The sequence below is a fragment of the Schistocerca serialis genome, chromosome 1 (genome assembly GCF_023864345.2).
Source record: "Schistocerca serialis cubense isolate TAMUIC-IGC-003099 chromosome 1, iqSchSeri2.2, whole genome shotgun sequence".
NCBI lineage: Eukaryota > Metazoa > Arthropoda > Insecta > Orthoptera > Acrididae > Schistocerca > Schistocerca serialis.
Genome location: NC_064638.1, coordinates 768359751 through 768381384, shown reverse-complemented (window position 1 = coordinate 768381384; position 21634 = coordinate 768359751). Strand labels below are relative to the sequence as shown.

Here is a 21634-nt window from a genome sequence, read left to right as displayed (position 1 = left end):
ACCATTTCCCAGTAAAACATGAATAAGTGCAAATAACAGTAACACCTGAAATACTTTGTAATATTAACTGGTCAGATAAAAAAATCTACTCACCAAGCAGCGGCAGGAGAACACACACACAAGAAGGTTTAACTCTTACAACCATTCTGGACCAATGGCTCATTCTTCTGGCAGAAGACTTGAAGAGGAAGAAAGAGGGGTGAAGGAAAAGGGCTGGAGAGATTTAGGGAAAGGGGTACAACAGTTCAGAAAAGTCATCCAGAACCCTGAGTCAGGAGAGACTTTCCTTCTCATCCTGTGCAGTAAGTCTCCTCTGACCCGGAATGACTTTCTGAACTGTACCCATTCCCTAAGTCTCTCCAGTCCTTTCCTTTCACCCTCTTTCTTTCCCTTCACCTCTTCTGTCAGAAGAAGGAGATATTGTCTCTGAAATCTTATCAAAGTTAAACTTGTGTGTGTGTGTGTGTGTGTGTGTGTGTGTGTGTGTGTGTGTATTCTCCTGCGACTGCTTGGTGAGTAAATTTTTTTATCTATCCATTTACATTATATTGTCAATTGATGATTTTCACTGAAGTACTTTCTGCTACATATTGTAGGTCAGATTGCGGAATATAGATGGAGTTGTAGAACATGTGTTGTCTCATACATTTGATGATATAATATAAAATATAAAATACTGATAAATTAACCAGATTACTTCTTTTTTTTTCACTTTCATTTGTGAAATTTATGTGAGTTAGGGTGCATGACAATGCATTTTGATTGATTTTTGATTTTATTTAGAATCACTCAAGATTTTCTAAAACCTAGGAGAAATTATCAAATTGTGGTATGTCGTATACATAAATTAATGTTTTCCTTTACATAGATAATTCAAAATATGTAATTCGAGTACTTCTTGATTGTTTTTCTGTGAGCTGTGCCTAGTGATGCCTTAACAGTCATTTAGGAGCTCTTCTGTTTCACCCATTTTGCTATTTAAACATTGCACATTTTTTTATAGCTGTGGCAAAGAATCTATATGTTCTAGAGTCTGTGCTGAATACCCATAAGATGTGATGATAAATGTGTTCTTTCCTTGGAAACAGACTTACTACTATGTGTGCTCTCATTAAGACAATACTTGGAGTTGCTTATCGTTGTAAAGACCACCAAAGTCCTCAGAAATTTTAACCATTACTTATCTTTTGTTTTGAATAGGGTCAGCTGATTGGTATTTGTGGTCCTGTTGGTTCTGGAAAAACATCGTTACTCTTAGCAGCACTTGGACAAATGAGAATTACTTCAGGACATGTATTTAGGGATGGCTCCTGTGCTTATGTTAGCCAAGAAGCTTGGATACAAAATGCAACTCTGAAGGAGAATGTATTGTTTGGAGAAACATTTGAGGCTAAACGGTATGAGAGAGAAAGCAATATCAGTGTTGGTGCTGGTGGTTGTGGTGGTGGGGATAGTAATTGTACCAGTGATAATAGCAACTGTTGTTGACATTCTCTTTACAAGGTGCATCAGGGCAATGTACATAATGACACATCTTACTTAAGTTGAACTTTCCTGTAAGCTACTAACTATATGCTATTATATGTTATTGTAGAAACTGTTATACCATCACCTGCAGCTTAATGTACTAATCTGAAATGACAAAGCTCAGGCTTTCTTGTGTTAATTGGGGTAGTCAACATGTTAAAGTACAACTCACCATATGTATTGTTTTTGTTGTATTTGGAGATTCAAAGCCAGGGTAATTTATTCGACTTCTTTGTTTAATGATACACATGACAAAAGAGGGAAGCCAGCACAAGCAATTTCTAAGTGTTATCACTCATTGTTAACACAAAAAATAATTATGTCAATGAGCTGAAATGATTACTGTTTTATTAATATTTCAAAAGAACTGCTGGCACTGCCAGGTGTGTTCTGATTTACAGTTTTCTGCATAAAAAAGTTATGAAGAATAATCATGCAGGCTAAATTCTGCAACAGCAAAAACAGAGCTGGACTGACAAAACCTCTTAACAATAGTGAGCTGAAGATTGCTCTGTAATAATTAACAGCAGATATGCGTTAATTTGGAGAGGTAACAGAGATCGCCTTTCTCACACTATCAAAGTCAACATATTGTGGTCTGTTACTAAGAAGTCATCAAGCCATTCTTATACCTGGGAACCTAATCAGTATGCTTGCATCTTTGTTAACAGTCTGTAGTGGGGCACATGTAAAACGATTTCTAGAAATGTAGGAATATGAAATCTGCCTCTTGCTCTTCATCCATGGTTCAAAGAATATCATGTCAGAAAAGAGCAAGCTGAGTTCCAAACAAGTGATGCGTTCTAAATCCATGTTGATTTGTGGGCAGAAACTTCCCTTTCTCAAGATAATTTATTGTATTCAGAATAAGCTGAAGAATTCTGCAGGAAACCAATGCTAGGGATATTGGTCTGTAATTTTGCAAATTCATTCCTGTAGCCTTCTAATATACAGAAAGAAATGCATTTTTTCCACTCACTTGAGAGTTTGCATTGGACAAGAGATTCATGATAAATGCAGGCTGAGTAAGGGGCCAATGTAGAGTACTCTCTGTGAAACCAAATAGGGATTCTATCCAGACTTGGGGACTTATTTGTTTTCAATTCTTTCAGTTGATCCTTTACACCAGGGATGCCTATTACTATGTCCTCTATTCGAGAGAATGTGCAGTGGTAGATTTATACAGTTCTATGTGAATGATTTCTGAACTGAGAAATTTAAAACTTCAGGTAGCCTTTTGATGTCTTTTATTGCCACAGCAGACTGATCAACTAGTGACTGGATAGGAGCGTTAGACCTGCTTATCATTTTTATGTAGAACCAGAATTTTCCCAGGTTCTTCACAAGATCTTTTGCTAAGGTATGACAGTGGAAGTTGTTTCTTGCTTCAAGCATTGATCTTTTTACAAATACATGAATTTCTAAGAACTTTAGTCTATCATCATTTACGCATTCTTTTTTGAACCAGAAGTGCAACTGTCTCTGTTAACTCATCATTTTCAAAATTTTGCTATTAAAACATGATGTGTCTTTTCCATGCTTAATCCACTTACTCAGGACATACTTCTCCAGAGTATGATTTACAATCAATTTAAAGCTTCCCCATAATTCATCTGCGTTCATCATATTGGAACAATATGATAGCCATGCACCGTTTAAGTGGGATGCTAACAACTGCTTGTCTGCTCTTTCTAACCAAAATACTCGCCTAGCCTTCTTGATGGATTTACAGCTTTAGTAATCACCATTGCTGCGATGGCATTATTTCACTAATCCCTTTCTCTGTACGAACACTGTCGGTAAGGTCAAGCCTGTGTATAGCTACAAGGTCTTAAATGTTTTCATTGTTTGTGGGCTGTTGAACTAGCTGCTCTTGACAGTATTCAGAAAATGTGTTCAACACTGCCTCACAAGACTGTCTGTCCTTATCACCCGCAGTGAATCTGTGGCTGTCCCAGTCTATACTCAGTATATCAAAGTCACCTCCAACTAATACCGCATGATCTGGCTATTTCTGTGCTAATGAGTGTATCCTTTCTTTGAATGATTCTAAAAAAGTCTGATAGTTAACTTGTGCTCATGTAGACCTGTTGCTTTGTGTCCAGAAAATGTCACAGTTAGACTCAATTTCAACTTCTATAGACACAATATTTTTGTCAACTGTAATAACTTTTCACCCTCCTGTGGCATCTAATATGTCTTTCAGATATCTGTACCATGCCTCATTAAACATTTTGGAGCTTTCTATACATTTCAGCCAGTCTCAGTTCCAAGAATAATTTGAGTGTAACAATTTTCTGGAGTGCAGTAAATTCAGGAACTTTTTAATTAATAATTCTACAATTTGATGTTAAAACTTTGTGTGCAATCTGATTTTACTCTTTGCGCATCAACTGACAAAAATTCATCAGAGAACCCAAACTACTGGTTAGCCAAACAAAAATGCCTGTGCACTGTACAAGTACTCTGCTCTCCTACTTCGTACTTCCTTTGTCTAGAGCACCCCTGACCTATCAAGGGGAGTCCTACAATTCTCTGCCTCATAACAGAGATACAGAAATCTGCAGCCAAGACTATCAACAATGGTGCTTTTGTTGAGACCCTCCAAACAAAAGGACCTTGATCAACTCTGGGTGTGATGCTGCAAATTGTGATCTCTGCTTGCACCCGACGAGTTTGGCCACCAGTCTTGACTACTTCTGCCAGTCATCCATGTGAACTGAGGTTGGCCTCAGAACCAAAGTGACAAATGTCGTCAGTACTGAGGTAAGCCATGACTTGCAGAGGACTGTACCTTGCACCCTCAGTTGTTGCAGGCAGTCCCTCTGTCACATCCCAGATGAGGCCACCTGATAGACATACAGAGTGCGCATTAGACAAATTTCCAGTGCCAGATGCTTTTCACCCAAGGGCCTCCATAATGTGCCTAACATTGGAGCTCTTGATAAGTAGCAAACCCCTATCCCCATGTGCCTGCTAGAACCATACTGAAGGAGTGGCCAGAAGTCCACGTACAGGTTGATGTACACCTGATATATCCTATGTGATGTGCCAGATTCTCTGCCACCGCTCTATCCTGAGGTAGCAACGTGAAGATGTCTGACCATGCCCAAACCCATGTTCTACTATTCATGAACTGTGTCCAGCTCCTCCTCCATTCATGCACAGCATGCCCACATCCTATCTATCCTAGTACTAATAACCCAAGACTTAACTATAAAGCATACATAAATATGTAACTTGCTACACTCCTGATGTTTAACGAACAGAGGTGGAGCTTGACTGAGCTATGACCAATAGTCACTGGCCATTCAGAACAAACAAATGAGAATAGAATGAAATTTTCACTCTACAGCGGAGCGTGTGCTGATATGAAACTTCCTGTCAAATTAAAACTGTGTGCCGGACCGAGACTCGAACTCGGGACCTTTGCATTTCGCAGGCAAGTGCTCTACCAACTGAGCTACCCAAGCACGACTCACGCCCCATCCCCACAGCTTTAATTCCGCCAGTACCTTGTCTCCTACCTTTCAAACTTCACAGAAGCTCTCCTGCAACACATTTTTTCCTCGGTTAGTTTAGGATGACAAAATGTGGAGTTTGTTGTGGGACATAATAGAATACCCTCGCTTCATCGCTTACAGTTTCATGAAGTTTCAAGAGGTGACGGCACTATACGTTGTAGCAATTCCGCCTGCTTTGTTTATTCCTTCATTTGTTGTCCTCAGTGTTGAAGTACTGTTTTTCTACACTGGTTGAAAAATGGGTTTTGTAATTTGGACACTGACTGTAAATGATGTAACCAACAGGTACACATTTGCGTTTCACTGTAGTTTACTTTCACTTTGAACAACCCCCCCAATAATACACAGTTATATATGTATGGACAGTGCACTATTATTTAAACTTTCCATAAGCCTCATTAATAGTTTGCAGGCGAACCTTGACATACTGTTACAATAGTTTACTGTTGAACATCTACGAGCAGTATAAACATAACCCCATAGTTCACAGTTCTTCAAATGCATTGAACAGTCACTGTCATTGCTTTAATGCATGGCCTACTGGTGTAACAATTATTTCATCTACATCTACATCTACATTTATACTCTGCAAGCCACCCAACAGTGCATGGCGGAGGGCACTTTATGTGCCACTGTCATTACCTCCCTTTCCGGTTCCAGTCACGTATGGTTTGCGGGAAGAACGACTGCCGGAAAGCCCCCGTGTGTGCTGAAATCTCTCTAATATTACATTCATGATCTCCATGGGAGGTATAAGTAGGGGGAAGCAATATATTCGATATCTCATCCAGAAACGCACCCTCTTGAAACCTGGACAGCAAGCTACACTGCGATGCAGAGCGCCTCTCTTGCAGAGTCTGCCACTTGAGTTTGCTAAACATCTCCGTAACGCTATCACGCTTACCAAATAACCCTGTGATGAAACGTGCCACTCTTCTTTGGATATTCTCTATCTCCTCTGTCAACCCGACCTGGTACGGATCCCACACTGATGAGCAATACTCAGGTATAGGTCGAACGAGTGTTTTGTAAGCCACCTCCTTTGTTGATGAACTACATTTTTTAAGCACTCTCCCAATGAATCTCAACCTGGTACCCGCCTTACCAACAATTAATTTTATATGATCATTCCACTTCAAATCATTCTGTACGCATACTCCCAGATATTTTACAGAAGTAACTGCTACCAGTGTTTGTTCCGCTATCATATAATCATACAATAAAGGATCCTTCTTTCTTTGTATTCGCAATACATTACATTTGTCTATGTTAAGGGTCAGTTGCCACTCCCTGCACCAAGTGTCTATCCGCTGCAGATCTTCCTGCATTTTTCTGCAATTTTCTAATGCTGCAACTTCTCTGTATACTACAGCATCATTTGTGAAAAGCCGCATGGAACTTCCGACACTATCTACTAGGTCATTTATATATATTGTGAAAAGAAATGGTCCCGTAACACTCCCCTGTGGCACACCAGAGGTTACTTTAACGTCTGTAGACGTCTCTCCATTGAGAACAACAGGCTGTGTTCTGTTTGCTAAAAACTCTTCAATCCAGCCACACTGCTGGTCTGATATTCCTTAGGCTCTTACTTTGTTTATCAGGTGACAGTGTGGAACCGTGTCGAACGCCTTCCAGAAGTCAAGGAAAATGGCATCCACCTGGGAACCTGTATCTAATATTTTCTGGGTCTCATGAACAAATTAAGTGAGTTGAGTCTCACACGATCACTGTTTCTGGAATCCATGTTGATTCCTACAGAGAAAACTCTGGGTTTCCAGAAATGACATGATACATGAGCAAATAATTCTACAACAGATCGATGTCAGGGATATAGGTCTATAGTTTTGCGCATCTGCTCGACGACCCTTCTTGAAGACTGGGACTACCTGTGCTCTTTTCCAATCATTTGAAACATTCCATTCCTCTAGAGACTTGCGGTACACGGCTGTTAGAAGGGGGGCAAGTTCTTTCGCGTACTCAGTGTAGAATCAAATTGGTATCCCGTCAGGTCCAGTGGACTTTCCTCTGTTGAGTGATTTCAGTTGCTTTTCTATTCTTTGGACACTTATTTCGATGTCAGCCATGTTTTCATTTGTGCGAGAATTTAGAGAAGGAACTGCAGTGTGGTCTTCCTCTGTGAAACAGCTTTGGAAAAAGGTGTTTAGTACTTCAGCTTTACGCGTGTCATCCTCTGTTTCAATGCCATCATCATCCCAGAGTGTCTGGATATGCTGTTTCGAGCCACTTACTGATTTAGCGTAAGACCAGAACTAATAGGATTTTCTGTCAAGTCGGTACATAGAATTTTAGTTTCGAATTCACTGAACGCTTCATGCATAGCCCTCCTTACGCTAACTTTGGCATCTTTTAGCTTCTGTTTGTTTGAGAGGTTTTGGCTGTGCTTAAACTTGCAGTGAAGCTCTCTTTGCTTTCACAGTAGTTTCCCTTTGTTGTTGAACCACGATGGGTTTTTCCCATCCCTCACAGTTTTACTCGGCACGTACCTGTCTAAAACGCATTTCACGATTGCCTTGAACTTTTTCCATAAACACTCAACATTGTCAGTGTCGGAACAGAAATTTTCGTTTTGATCTGTTAGGTAGTCTGAAATCTGCCTTCTATTACTCTTGCTAAACAGATAAACCTTCCTCCTCTTTTTATATTCCTATTTACTTCCATATTCAGGGATGCTGCAACAGCCATATGATCACTGATTCCCTGTTCTGCGTTTACAGAGTCGAAAAGTTCGGGTCTGTTTGTTATCAGTAGGTCCAAGATGTTATCTCCACAAGTCGGTTCTCTGTTTAATTGCTCGAGGTAATTTTCGGATAGTGCACTCAGTATAATGTCACTCAATGCTCTGTCCCTACCACCCATCCTAAACATCTGAGTGTCCCAGTCTATATCTGGTAAATTGAAATCTCCACCTAAGACTATAACATGCTGAGAAAATGTATGTGAAATGTATTCCAGATTTTCCCTCAGTTGTTCTGCCACTAATGCTGCTGAGTTGGGAGGAAGGTAAAAGGAGCCAATTATTAACCTAGCTCAGTTGTTGAGTGTAACCTCCACCCATAATAATTCACAGGTACTATCCACTTCTACTTCACTACAGGATAAACTACTACTAACAGCAACAAACACACCACCACTGGTTGCATACAATCTATCCTTTCTAAACACCGTCTGTGCCTTTGTAAAAATTTTGGCGGAATTTATGTCTGGCTTCAGCCAGCTTTCCGTACCTATAACGATTTCAGCTTCGGTGCTTTCTATCAGCGCTTGAAGTTCCGGTACTTTACCAATGCAGCTTCAACAGTTTACAATTACAATACCGATTGCTGCTTGGTCTCTGCATGTCCTGACTTTGCCTCCCACCCTTTGAGGCTGTTGCCCTTTCTGTACTTTCCCGAGGCCATCTAACCTAAAAAACCGCCCAGTCCATGCCACACAACCCCTGCTACCTGTGTAGCCACCTGTTGTGTGTAGTGGACTCCTGACCTATCCAGTGGAACCCGAAACCCCACCACCCTACGGCGCAAGTCGTGGAATCTGCAGTCCACACAGTCGCAGAACCATCTCAGCCTCTGATTCAGACCCTCCACTCGGCTCTGTACCAAAGGTCCGCAGTCAGTCCTGTCGACAGTGCTGCAGATGGTGAGCTCTGCTTTCATCCTGCTAGCGAGACTGGCAGTCTTCACCAAATCCGATAGCTACAGAAGCCAGAGAGGATTTCCTCTGATCCATAGCGACACACATCATTGGTGCCGACATGAGCGACCACCTGCAGATGGGTGTACCCTGTACCCTTCATGGCATCCGGAAGGACCCTTTCCACATCTGGAATGACTCGCCCAGTATGCACACGGAGTGCACATTGTTTTTCTTCCCCTCTCTTGCTGCCATATCCCTAAGGGACTCCATTACGCACCTGACACTGGCGCTCCCAACTACCAGTAAGCCCACCCTCTGCGACTGCCCAGATCTTGTAGACTGAGGGGCAACCTCTGGAACAGGACAAGCAGCCACGTCCGGCCGAAGATCAGTATCAGCCGGAGACAGAGCCTGAAAGTGGTTCGTCAGACAAACTGGAGAGGCCTTCCGTTCAGCCCTCCGGAATGTCTTTCACCCCCTGCCACGCAGCAAGACGTTGGCTCCTATGATGACCAGTAGAGTGTACCATGCATGCACACAGGCCTTCCAGTAAGGTGGCATGCTTTGAACAGACATTATGTTGAAAACTGGGGTTTTGTAGTCAAAAGAGTGGGAAATAATATGGTATATTGGAATTCTGGATAAAACCTGCCTGCTTTATAAAAAAAAATGTATTGCATTACTTAATAAATGTTCTCGTATGTGAATTACTTTCCACTTAACATTCCACATGGAGAAATGGTTACTTTTTGAAGATGATACTAGTGTTGTAATAAATCCCATGAGAGGAAAGTAACAGATGAGGTTGTTAATGATGTTTTTCACAGAATTATTAAGTGTTTCTCTGAAAATGGACTCGCCCTTAATTTTTAGGAGACACACTATATTTAATTCTGTACAACAAATAGAGTCTTACCAACAATTGATGTACCAAATGAACAGGAGTCAGTAAATTGGGAAGAATGCTCCAAATTTTTGGGTGTACATATTAATGAAAACTGAAATTGGAAGAAGTGTATTATTCAGCTTCTGAATCAATGAAGTTCAACTACTTTTGCTCTTAGTATAGTTGCTAGTCTTGGAAACAAGTGAATCAATCTCCTGCCATTGAGCAGTAAGAATAATACATGGTGTTCACTAGTGATCATCATGTGGGCAAGTCTTCATGTAGTTAGGCATTTTAACAGCATCATCACAGTACATATATTGGCTAAAGAAAGTTGCCATAAAGAATCCATGACAATTTGAGAAAAATGGCGATGTCCACAACTACAACACTGGGCAGAAAAAATTACCTGTATTATCCATGATTAAAGCTGTCGGTGGCTCATAAAGGAGGTCAGTATTGAGCATACAAATTTGTGATCATTTATCCAATATCATAAAATGTCTGATAGGTGGCGAAGCAAGTTTTAAATCTAAACTAAAATCATTTATCTTAGAAAACTCCTTCTATTCCATGGATTTGTTTCATGTAAACTGCTTCACTCCACATCTTTTCAACAAAAGAATCGTTCAAATGATCTGTCGAGTATGTAACTAACTAATTAACTAACCTTCGCTCCTGGCATTATTTAAATTTCACCAAGAACTTTGCAGCAGCATACAGTGGAAATACTAAACACTTAGAAAACAAAAGAGGTAGCAGTAGCACACAACTTGGATTTCAAAGAGGATTATCATTCAACAGGCTAGCTTTACCTTGACAGTTGTCATATATAACAATCAATAATTCAAACATATTATTGTTTAGAATATTTTATGACTTTGATCATCCATTTGATTGTGTGAACCATTAAGTTTACATATAAGCCTGAAAATAAGGAACAATAGTCCTAGCAGTTTCGTGGTTTTTCAGAGAAAGTAGTGTATATTAGTTTCACATTAATTGCACTGCAACAGGAATTTGTAATTTCAGGCAATCTGACATGGTGTAGCATATAATTCTGTTTTGGGCCTTCTGTTATGATACACATAAATAATCTTCAATTTGAACTATCAGACGATGCCAGTCTTAACCTTGTTACAGATGATAGGAGCATAGAAATAAAAGTTAGTATCAGTGCTCTTACTGAAAAAGTAGATATTGAAGCATTTGAAAACATAAACACATGGCTCAGTGGAATTAGTTGTAATTGAATTTGACAAGTCTCAGTAAATGCAGTTCACTACTTTTTATTTATTTATTTTATTTTTGGTCCAGTAAATCCTTTTAGTACATTGTTTGTACATATGATATAGACAGCTTAGGGATAACATAATTTAGTTATTAAGTGAGACTACATGATTAGCACAATCAAGGTACATATAATGTAATGTGAAGTACTACATTGTTTGTACATATGGTATAGGGCAAGTCAAGGGTAGTTCAGTTTATTTATAATTCCAGTAGTTGTTAGGTGTGACTACATGATCAACACAATCAACATAAATAATAATATAAATTGATATAATACATAATTATAGAAATAACAATATTTAGTAAATCAGATTTGCTTATAATGATGCTCCAGAAATTCAGAGACAGAGTAGAAACAGTGGTCAATCCTGAACTGTTTTAACTTTACTTTAAATGTACCTAATGTCGATATGCATTTTAAGTAACAAGGTTTGCTGTCATATAAATTAACTCCAGTACAGTGTAACTCACTTTTTTATAACTCTGTACTTACTGCATTTATGTGTAAGTTAAACTTCTGGCTTGTTTTGTGTGAGTGTAAATCATAGTTATGTTTGGACCTCATGTAAAGATTATACAGTACAATGTACAAACTAGACAGAGGCAGTATTTTTCAGGTTTTTGAAATGGGTGTGTATATAAATCCTCACATTTAGTTTGCTTTATCACTCTGATAACCTTTTTCTGTACTTTAATAGTTTTTTTTTAATTGTAGAATTGAGCCAAAAATGATTCTGTACATCAATAGCAATTATATATGCCAAGGTACATTGTTACCGCTGATGAGCAGCTTGTGTTTTGAATAAGAATCCTGAAACATACACAAGTGTATTCAGTTTTTATTTTGATTGTTGAGGTGCAACTCTCACTTCATAGCCTCCTAAACATGAAGCATAAGAACTGCATATGACACATTTAAGACATTTATTTCTTCAGTGGTGAAAATAGGGTTTGCAGGATGGAGGTTTGTGTAGTGTGAATGTGAACTCCCACAATTTTTTTTAAATTAATGATAAATGTGTTGATACTTCTTATACAACTACACAGGCCTTAGAAGTAGTCTACTCAAGCAATGAAATACAATAAATAAATAGTGACAAGTTTTGTGGGTTTCAGGCAGATCTTAACCTTTAATTGGAAAACTCTCATGTAAGTTTTAATTAAAGGCCTTTTTAGTTACATTTATAGTGAACATGATTGCTACTGAAAGTAATTTAAAAATGAAGAAACTTGAGTGTTCTGTACATTACCATTCAAATTTCAGGAAACTGAATTTACAGAAATAACATTTTCAGAATATGGAAGTATGTTTTTAAAATTGTATTTGGTGTTAGTTCTAGAACTTCCTGCAAACCACTCTTCAAAAAACACATTGTTTTGTGAACTGTTTCACAATACGTATGAGGGTTGTTCAAAAAATTTCAGAACTTTGTCCACAATTTTTTTTTTACATTTTACCTTTTACTTATTGTGCATGGTCTCCTTCAAAATACTCTCCTCCACAACTGAAACACTGCTCCCAATGCTTTTTCCACTTCCCAAAGCGGTCTTGGCACACCTCTTGCTGGATCGTGCAAATTTTGTTTTATCTCATCTGTCGTTGCAAATCTTCATCTTTTCAACAGCATTCCCAACTTTTCAAATAAAAAAGTCTGCAGGAGCTAAGAGTGGAGAGTAGAGAGGATGAGGCAGCACAGTGATATCGTTTTTTGTGCAATAGTCACACACTACTAGAGGTGAATGTGTGGGTGCATTATCATGATGCAAGAGCCATGAATTGTATTGCAACATTGTAGGTCATTTCCTTCTCACATTTTCTTGCAACATATCTTGATAATAACATTGATTAAAAGTTTGTTGCTGTATTACAAATTCATGATGAATTAATCCTTCAGAGTCAAAAAAAACTATCAGCATGGTTTTGACATTTGACCTGACATGATAAGCATTTTTTGGTCTTGGAGAGCCTTTCCCAAACCATTTTGAAGACTGAACCATGGTCTCAGCATCAAACCATAGACACACTTAAGGAACATTTTATTCTTATTGCGTGATCCAAAACCTCTTCACAGTTTTTGAGGCAAAGGTCTTTTTGGTCTTGGTTCATGAGCTGTGTGGCGAGCTTGGCAGCTACACAATGCAGTCCAAGATGTAAGGATTTAATGACATGATCCAACTGAAGTGTTACATTCTTCTGCACTCTCTCTGACAGCACAGTTTGGTGACATTACTGATGTAAGTTTCGTTGGTAGATGTTGAAGGGCATCCTATACAAGGGTCATCTTTAACTTTTATCTGGTCATTTTTTTATCTGTGTGAACCATTTGTAACACCGAGTGCAGCTTAAGCACTCATCACCGTAGACTTCCTGCAACTTTCGGTGTGTCTCTGTAAATGCTTTCTTGAGTTTCATGCAAAATTTGATGCAGACACATTGCTTCTCTAACTCTGTCATCTTAAGATTCACAAATTGTGCAACACAATATTCTACTCAATGCAGCAGTGAACAATAACTAACAGACATAAAACAATGAAACTTTTGGCAGTTACACATTAAACACTGGCATTTGCAAGGATGCCAACCACATTATGCTCCAACACACCACTGGCACGAAATCACGAATGTTCCAGAATTTTTTGAATGGACTTCATATATTAATTGATCTCCTTTCCAAAAGAAAGGATTAAAGAACTCTAATCCATTGAAGAGTATCTTCATGGAAACTCTGTAAAATTAATGCATTAGAGTATAAAATAATAAAATTAATACTATTAAGTCATTTCATTGTGTTGCCCTTACATAAACTGTACATTTTCACCTCTCTCTACATCAAAGAGCACTATCTCTACAGGACCTGTGGAATTTGATTGATGTAATGTAATATGAGCATCAAATTAAGGCCCATTCTTCATAAGAAAAGAAAACAGTGCCACTTACAACAATAAATATAGGTATAAAACAGTTGTGTTGATAGTATTGCTGTAAATATCAAGTCTTTTTACAAAATGATTTAAATCATCATGCTGTCATGTGTTTAAAGGCAAATAATTTAACACTATTCAGTTGCAGTTTCTGCTTAATGGAATTTAACAGCCACCAGTTAATGCCATAGACTCCACAAAATTATCTACAGCATTATTGCTGATGTAACTGTGATAGAAATATGTAAACCTGTTTAGTTGAATATAAATTATCTTGTATTTTATTGTAAGCACAGTTGAAGTAGTTCCATAATCTTATTTAGCACATGGTTATTGATGACCAGTACTCATATCTTTATTTTATCACTTAGTAAAAAGAAGGGCAAGTTGAGTCTTATTTTCTTATTTTTTATGATCATCTCACTTTTTGTAGTGTAAACAAATTTCCCTGTTTTTTATCATATCAAAATTACACAAAATGTAAGTAGAATTTGTCATTAGCCACAGTGACAGATTGGTTTTCTGTGATTATGTTGTAACAAAGGTTATACATACGTACCAAAGGAAAGTTCTACTGAGAGAATAAAGAAATGTGAGACTCATTTGCTGGACAATACCTACCTTGAAGAGATGAAATGTTTAGTATTGCCAATAGACACACACAAAATTAAAAGGTATGGCATTATTCTAGCTTTTGCAACTGCTAGTTCCTTCATTAGGGATTACAGAGGGATAGAGTGGAAAGAGTCAAAAAAAGAAAGACAGGTCACTCAGACTCCAGGGCAAGATAAACCTACTTGTAGTGAGGACAAGGGGAGACAAAGATGAAGGTGGTGTCAGAGTATAGGTCAGAGATGGTATATTGGTAAGCACTTCAGTTCAGAACTGATGAGCAGAATTAGAAGTAAAGATAGCTTAGGCCGGTATTACACTATCAAATTTCTTTGTCAAAGATTTGATCAAAGATGTGATCCAATATTCCGTCCAATATATTTGCCAAACATCTTTGACGTAGCGCTACAAGGGGTATTACACTGTCATCAAATTTTTCGTCAAAGTTCAAGATGGCTGACAACAACTTGTTATTAACCGCAGCAGTTCTGCGTACTCCAATTGCATTGTGTGCACATGCGGAAAAGAAGTGGGGGGAAAAATGGAACCATACATACGAGGTTGACAGTCTTAAAAGTCCTGGGATTACAACTTGATAATAAATTCAGTTGGGAGGAGCACACCACAGAACTGCAGAAAGGCCTTAACAAATCTGTATTTGCAATTCGAGTATTAGCAGACATAGGCAACATAAAAATGAAAAAGCTTGCATACTTTCATTCCATAATGTCATATGGGATAATATTTTGGGGTAAATCTTGAAGTCAAACAAAAGTTTTCAAGGTCCAAAAGCGTGTAATACATATTATTTGTGGAGTAAATTCACGGACCTCCTGCAGAAACCTCTTCAAAGAACTGGGTATACTAATTACTGCCTCTCAGTATATTTACTTCTTAATGAAATCTGTCGTAAATAATATATCTCTTTTTCCAACAAACAACTCAGTTCATACATACAATACCAGGAACAAAAATGATCTGCGAAAGGACTTAAAAGCACTTACTTTAGTTCAAAAAGGGGTACTACTGAGGAACACTCATCTTCAATAATTTGCCAGAAAACATCAAAAATTTAGTTAGAAATAAAGATCAGTTTAAAAGGAGCCTGAAAGACTTACTACTGGCCAACTCCTTCTACTCCATTGGCGAAATTTTTAATAGAAACAAATGATGTATTGTATTTATTCATACTATTAGTATTGTTATTTCAGCTTAAAAAAAATCGACATGTTCCACATCCACGAGGATCTCCTCAGCACGGATCTATGGAACGAAAAACTAATCTAATCTGGGTGAAGCCGTGGGTTTTACGATGACACGATAAAAACATTCAACAAAACTTGATACGTGAGCTTACAGTGGAAGACGTCAAGTCGAACATCAATTACTTAAGAATGGATGAGCATACATTTCTGTATGTGCTCAATGAAGTGTATCCTCATATCACAAAGCACAATATTCACTTAAGAACTGCTACACCTTCAGAAGACAGGCTCACTATAACACTCCAATTCCTTGCTACAGGAGAGGGTTAGGTTAGGTCAGGTTAGGGCTCCAATCTTCTTAATCTATTTTTGTATTCAGGGTGCCTCACGTTGTAAAGCGCTTCATCAGCTTCAGACATTTCTATTAATTTTGTAGTTGTCGGCACACACCAATTGTATTTACCGGCAATGATTATAAAAACACTACAGACGACAGAACGCTGCAGCGATGCTAGCGCTCCATGTTGTAACATGTCACATTGCAGTGAACAGAAGACAAGCGGTTTCTTTGATCAAATATACAGCGAGGCCCTAGATTTGATCAAATATTGGACGACATTTGACAAAGTCCCTATTACACTATCAAATATCTTTGACAAAGATATTGGACAAAGATATTGGACAAAGAAATTTGATAGTGTAATACCGGCCTTAGGGGGAAGAGAAGTGAATAGTGCAATTAAGAACATGAGACATAAGAAAAATAGCAGAAGGAGGGAAACGAAGATGGCAAAAAAGGGTATAGTGAAAAAAGGAAGTGGTGAATGTGTTAATGGAAATTAAGTCCAGGAGGGTGGTGGGATGTGAAAATGTATTTGAGGGCAAGTTCCCATTTCTGGAGGGAAACTAGCATTGGGTGAGAGGGTCCGAATAGCCCATGTGATAAATGTGATTTGAGACTTTCTCAGCGTATTCCATTCGTGAAATCTTCTCGGGTGATCAGCCGAGTAAAGGCGTCGTCTTCTCGCAACGTTTCGAAGGGTTTCGTACCCATCATCTTCAAGCGAAGTGTCGAGATGCTGTGTTGCGCGGTCCTATAAAGGCTCCTGGACCAGTGACTGATTCCGGGCGCCGACCAATCAGGTACCTGCGGAATCGGCAGCCGCGCCAGTGGTGGAGGGTTCGCGGCGCGGACCGGGCGTCGAGTCCCTGCCGGTTCCTAATACGTCTGTGGCCGCTACCGTCTTCGTGCCGGAGAGTTCTCTTCTAATTTTAGTTATTGCGGGATTCCAAGCTGTACTAAGTTGGAAACCAGTGTCTCGATTGATCAGGTTGCTGTTCAACCGAATTTCTACAGCCTCTTTGAAAACTGAATCCCAAAATCCTTTAGCGTCACACAGCTTCTTCGTACCCTCAAAGAGGAAGGTGTGTCCTTCGTTAAGGCTATGTTCCGCTACCGCCGATTTTTCTGTCTGACCAAGGCGTACATTTCTAATGTGTTCCGAGCGCCTCTGCGTGATGCAGCGCTGCGTTTGTCCGATGTATTTCATACCACATTCACATTCAATACTGTATACGCCCGGAGTCTGCAGTCCTAGGTGGTCTTTGACTGAGCCAAGTATGTCCTTAATTTTACTTGGGGCATGAAAAATTGTCTTGATGTTGTGTTTCTCCAGAATGCGGGCAATCTTGGCTGTTGGCGGTCCCGCGTATGGTAGAAATGCCAGGCATCTGGTCTCATCTTCTTCTTCTGGTGTGTCTACCTTCCTGCTCTTGTGTAGGGCACGCGAGATTTGCGTCTCATTATAACCGTTGCTGTGGAAGGTCTTCCTTAGGTGTTGTAACACTGCAGGTAGGCTGTCATCATCACAGATAGACTTGGCCCTGTGCACAAGTGTGTTAAGCACTGAGTTGCGTTGTGCTGGGTGGTGGCAACTCTGTGCATGAAGGTATAAATCCGTATGTGTCTTCTTCCTATACACAGCGTGACCCAAGGTGCCATCAGGGTGCCTCTTGATTAGAATGTCAAGGAAGGGCAAGCTTCCGTTTTCTTCCACCTCCATGGTGAATTGTATGTTGCTGTGTATGCTGTTGAGATGTCGCAGGAAGTCTTGCAGGTTCTCTCTGCCATGTGGCCACACGACATAAGTGTCATCCACATATCTGTAGAAGGCTTTAGGTTTCAATGGGGCGGTGTCCAGGGCTATGTCTTCAAAGTGCTCCATGTAAAGATTAGCGATGCCTGGAGCTAAGGGGGACCCCATGGCTACACCATCCACTTGTTCATAAAATTTGCCTCCACACTTGAAGTAGGTGTTTGTTAACACATGCCGGAACAGCTTTATTGTGTCCTCACTAAAGCGTGTTTCGAGCAGCGCTAGGGAGTCTTCCAGCGGTACTCGTGTGAAGAGTGAGGTGACGTCAAAGCTGACAAGAAGATCTTCTTTATCCAGGCGAAAGCCTTGTAGTACCTTCACAAACTCCGCCGAGTTCTTGACATGGTGCTCACAGTGACCCACGATCGGTTTGAGCAGTTGTGCTAGGTACTTGGCTAAACCATATGTCGGTGAGTTGATGGTGCTCACTATGGGTCGCAATGGAACTCCGTCTTTGTGGATCTTAGGGAGCCCATATAGCCGTGGTGGTGCCGGTGCTCTGGGGTACAGCTTCCTGATGACGTCCTTTTCCAGTCCAGAGTCATTGAGCAAGGCGATGGTCTTGCGAGTCACGGAAGCTGTCGTGTCCTTGTCCAGTTGCTTGTAGGCAGTATCTTGTAGCAGTGAGTTTATCTTCTGCCAATAATCTTCTTTCCTCAGTATCACCGTGGCATTGCCTTTGTCAGCAGCTAGAACGACAGTGTCCTTATCCTCACGTAGGGCCTTAAGAGCCTTCCATTCAGCAGACGTTATGTTGTTCTTGGGCATTTTTGCCTTCTCCAGGACCCTGCACGTCTCTCTCCTAACTTCCTCAGCTGCCTCCGTAGGGGGGCCGCGCACGGCTTGCTCGATGCTGCTAATAATGTCTCGCTTAGGTAGTGTCCTGGGTACTGGAGCAAAATTAAGTCCTCTCGACAGCACTGATATTGTGGTCTCGTCCAGTTCTTTGCCTGCCAGATTGATGACAGTCTTGGCATTTGTTGTGTGGTCGGCATGTTGCCGGGCTCCAGACAGTCTGGTGAACTTGCCACATTGTTTTTCCGTGGCTTTTCTCTTGTGGATTTCACTGCTTGCATATGTGTTTCTGTCGATCCACTCCCATGTGTGTGGTGGGAGATAGGATGCCAATCGAAGGTGTTGAGTAAGCAGCATCCAGCTTCATCAACTAGTCAGTGAATACCCCCAAGGCAGACAGTTTTTGTATGCACATTCATGTGCTCAGCCTGTATAATGGTGGTGAAGTCTATATGAAAAACTTTCTAGCCCATACAAGTTAGTTGACAGACAACAAGTGAGCTTGACATAATAGGATTTTCCACTGGTGAAGTTGTTGTAGATGATAGTGGGTGGATACATGGGGCAAATTTTACAGGGGAGATGATTTCATGGGTAGGAATCTTGTGGTAGGGGTAAAGGTTTGGGAATATTATACGGTTTGAGTGGGACATTACAGAGGTTAAAAGGACAATGAAAGGCGACACTGCATGGGAAGAACATCAGGGAGAGAGGATCTAATTTCAGAGCTTGACTTGAGAACTATAGATTTGATTTTTCATACATCAAAAGTTTTATTAAGAGTGATAAATAGAAGAGTTCATGGAAGACTGGAATAAAATATTGCAGAGGAACAGTATGGATTTAAAAGAGAGAAAAGTACAAGAGGTGCAGTTGGACTGCTGAGAATTATATGTGAGAGATACATTAAAATAGGAAGAGAAGTTTATACCCTTTTCACTGACATGGAGAAAGCCTTTGATAGAGCACAGTAGAATAAATTAATGGACATCAGTGGAATAAATTAACGGATATTCTTAGGAAGAATGGTGTCAACTGGAGGGGTAGAAGACTGATTAAAAACCTATACCTACTATAGAAAATACAAGTACAGAATGGGAATAAGATGATAGAGGAAAGCACAGTTGGAACGGGGGTGAGGCAAGGCTGTTGCCTCTCCACAATACTGTTTAACATATATTTGGAGCATATTACTCAGGAACCTTTGGAACAAAATAGAGGACTGTGGGTTGGTGCTGTGGGTTGGTGGTAAGAGGTTAGAATCTATTCAATTTGTGGATTATATGATACCTTAGCAGAGAGCGAAAGAATTATGACTAGAATGCTAAAAGATTTAAATAAGGCCTGTGAGGAATCTGGAATGAGAATTAATAAGAAAAAGACAATATGTATGATGGTAAGTGCAAAAAAAGCAAGAATAATATTATAAACTCCGGACAAGAAGATATAAAACAAGTTAGTGCTTTCAAATATCTGGGAGGCATTATTACAGATGACATAAGGTGTAGTAATAAGGTGGTGTAAACACACATAGCAATTACCAAGAAGGCATTTAATAATAATAAGAGGCTTCTATGTGGGTGCATGGACAAGGACCTGAGGAAGAGACTGGTGAAGTGCCTCGTATGGAGCATGGCATTATACAGATGTGAGACAGGAACACTGAGGAAAGAGGAAGAAAGAAGAATAGAAGCATTTGAGATGTGGATTTGGAGGAGGATGGAAGGGGTAAAATGTGTATACAGAGTGAGAATTGATGCGGTGTTGAGAAGAGCGGGGGAAGAGACAGAAATTTTAAAGGTATCAGGAAGAGAAATCACAACTGATTTGGACACTGGATAAAAAGAGGTTGTTTACTGATGTATGCTATGTTAGGAATGGTGAGTTGAAGCAAAAGAGGATGCAGAAGGTATCAGATGATGGATAGTGTAAGGATAGAAAACAATTATGGGAAAACAAAGAGGGTAGCTAATGATAGGGCTGTGTGGGAGAGCTACAGTGAAGACCTTCCATTGGGCAGAACACTGATGATGATGATGATGACTTGAGAAAAAGACTTTTGAGTCACTGAAAGTGAATGTTTTTCCTTCTGAGTTAAACCTGATTGATGTGTATGGTTTATTGCTCCATAACAGACAGATGGATAATTTATTATGGGACTCATATCTACTTCATAAAACACAGATCTAGAAAAAAAGCTACCAGGCACTGTGCACTGTCTTTCTATTCCTGATGGGAATGATACTGTGGGAATCAAACCAAAGCTGCAGATCAGCAACTGTAAGTACTCATTATCAGAACTGTCCAAGGTGAAATCAGTATTGAAATATCCACACAGTATTGCTTCTCAGACACCACCTAATTGCGTAATGAAATTTAAAACATTTACTGTTGGGGATCTGTATACCACCAAAACTACCATCCAAGTTTACTGCTGGAGTACAATGCTCAAAGTCCTGTTCAATGTAGTAAATTTTTTTTTTTTTTTTAAATGCGGCCTGGGACTTCATTCCATTATTTTAGTGGATAGCCACTCCCCATTTCCTGATGTAATGTGATCCAATCTTATATCCATCTGTGGGCACCATTTCAGTTTCTGTGACTGCCGTACAATTTTCTTTTACGCATAGTGCATCTGTAGAAATAACTTTAAATTTTTAATTTCCCACAGGGATATGAGAAAGTCATCTTTCTTATCTGACAATCTTCATATTTTGTGATAGGAAAGTCCATATTTATTATGATTGTTACTATTTATAATGTCCAAGCTGTCATATTTTTTTGAGTGATAGTTGCTGCTGGGTGTGTAGTTATTCAACTGTGCTATCTTAAGAATGAATTTATCCTGAAAAAAGACCTAATGAAAGTATTAAAAAGCAGAGGGTTTTTATGGAAAGTTTAGGTTTAAATCGAACGCTTCTTTAAGTTAATTGATCAGGTTGTCTCTTCCCGGAAACATTCAGCTGTAGATCATGTCATCTGTGGTGGGATCGTGTGAAAGGGTGATGCATCAGTTTTCTCATATGTGATTGACTCACACTGTTAAGCAACTCTGAA

General features: G+C 39.5%; 1 protein-coding gene and 1 non-coding gene across 8 annotated transcripts in view; one reads left to right on the top strand and one right to left on the bottom strand.

The window, feature by feature from the left end:
- Positions 1-21634, top strand: part of LOC126482575 (ATP-binding cassette sub-family C member 5-like) — a 512906-nt gene that overhangs the window by 256709 nt on the left and 234563 nt on the right. For all 7 annotated transcript variants that reach the window (XM_050106550.1, XM_050106549.1, XM_050106547.1 and 4 more), the window contains one exon: positions 1201-1397. In XM_050106550.1, coding sequence (XP_049962507.1) covers positions 1201-1397 — 197 coding nt within the window. The remainder of the gene's footprint in view (positions 1-1200; positions 1398-21634) is intronic.
- Trnar-gcg (transfer RNA arginine (anticodon GCG)) lies at positions 4927-5001 on the bottom strand. Its single transcript has one exon. It is a non-coding gene; the product is annotated as a tRNA-Arg (tRNA).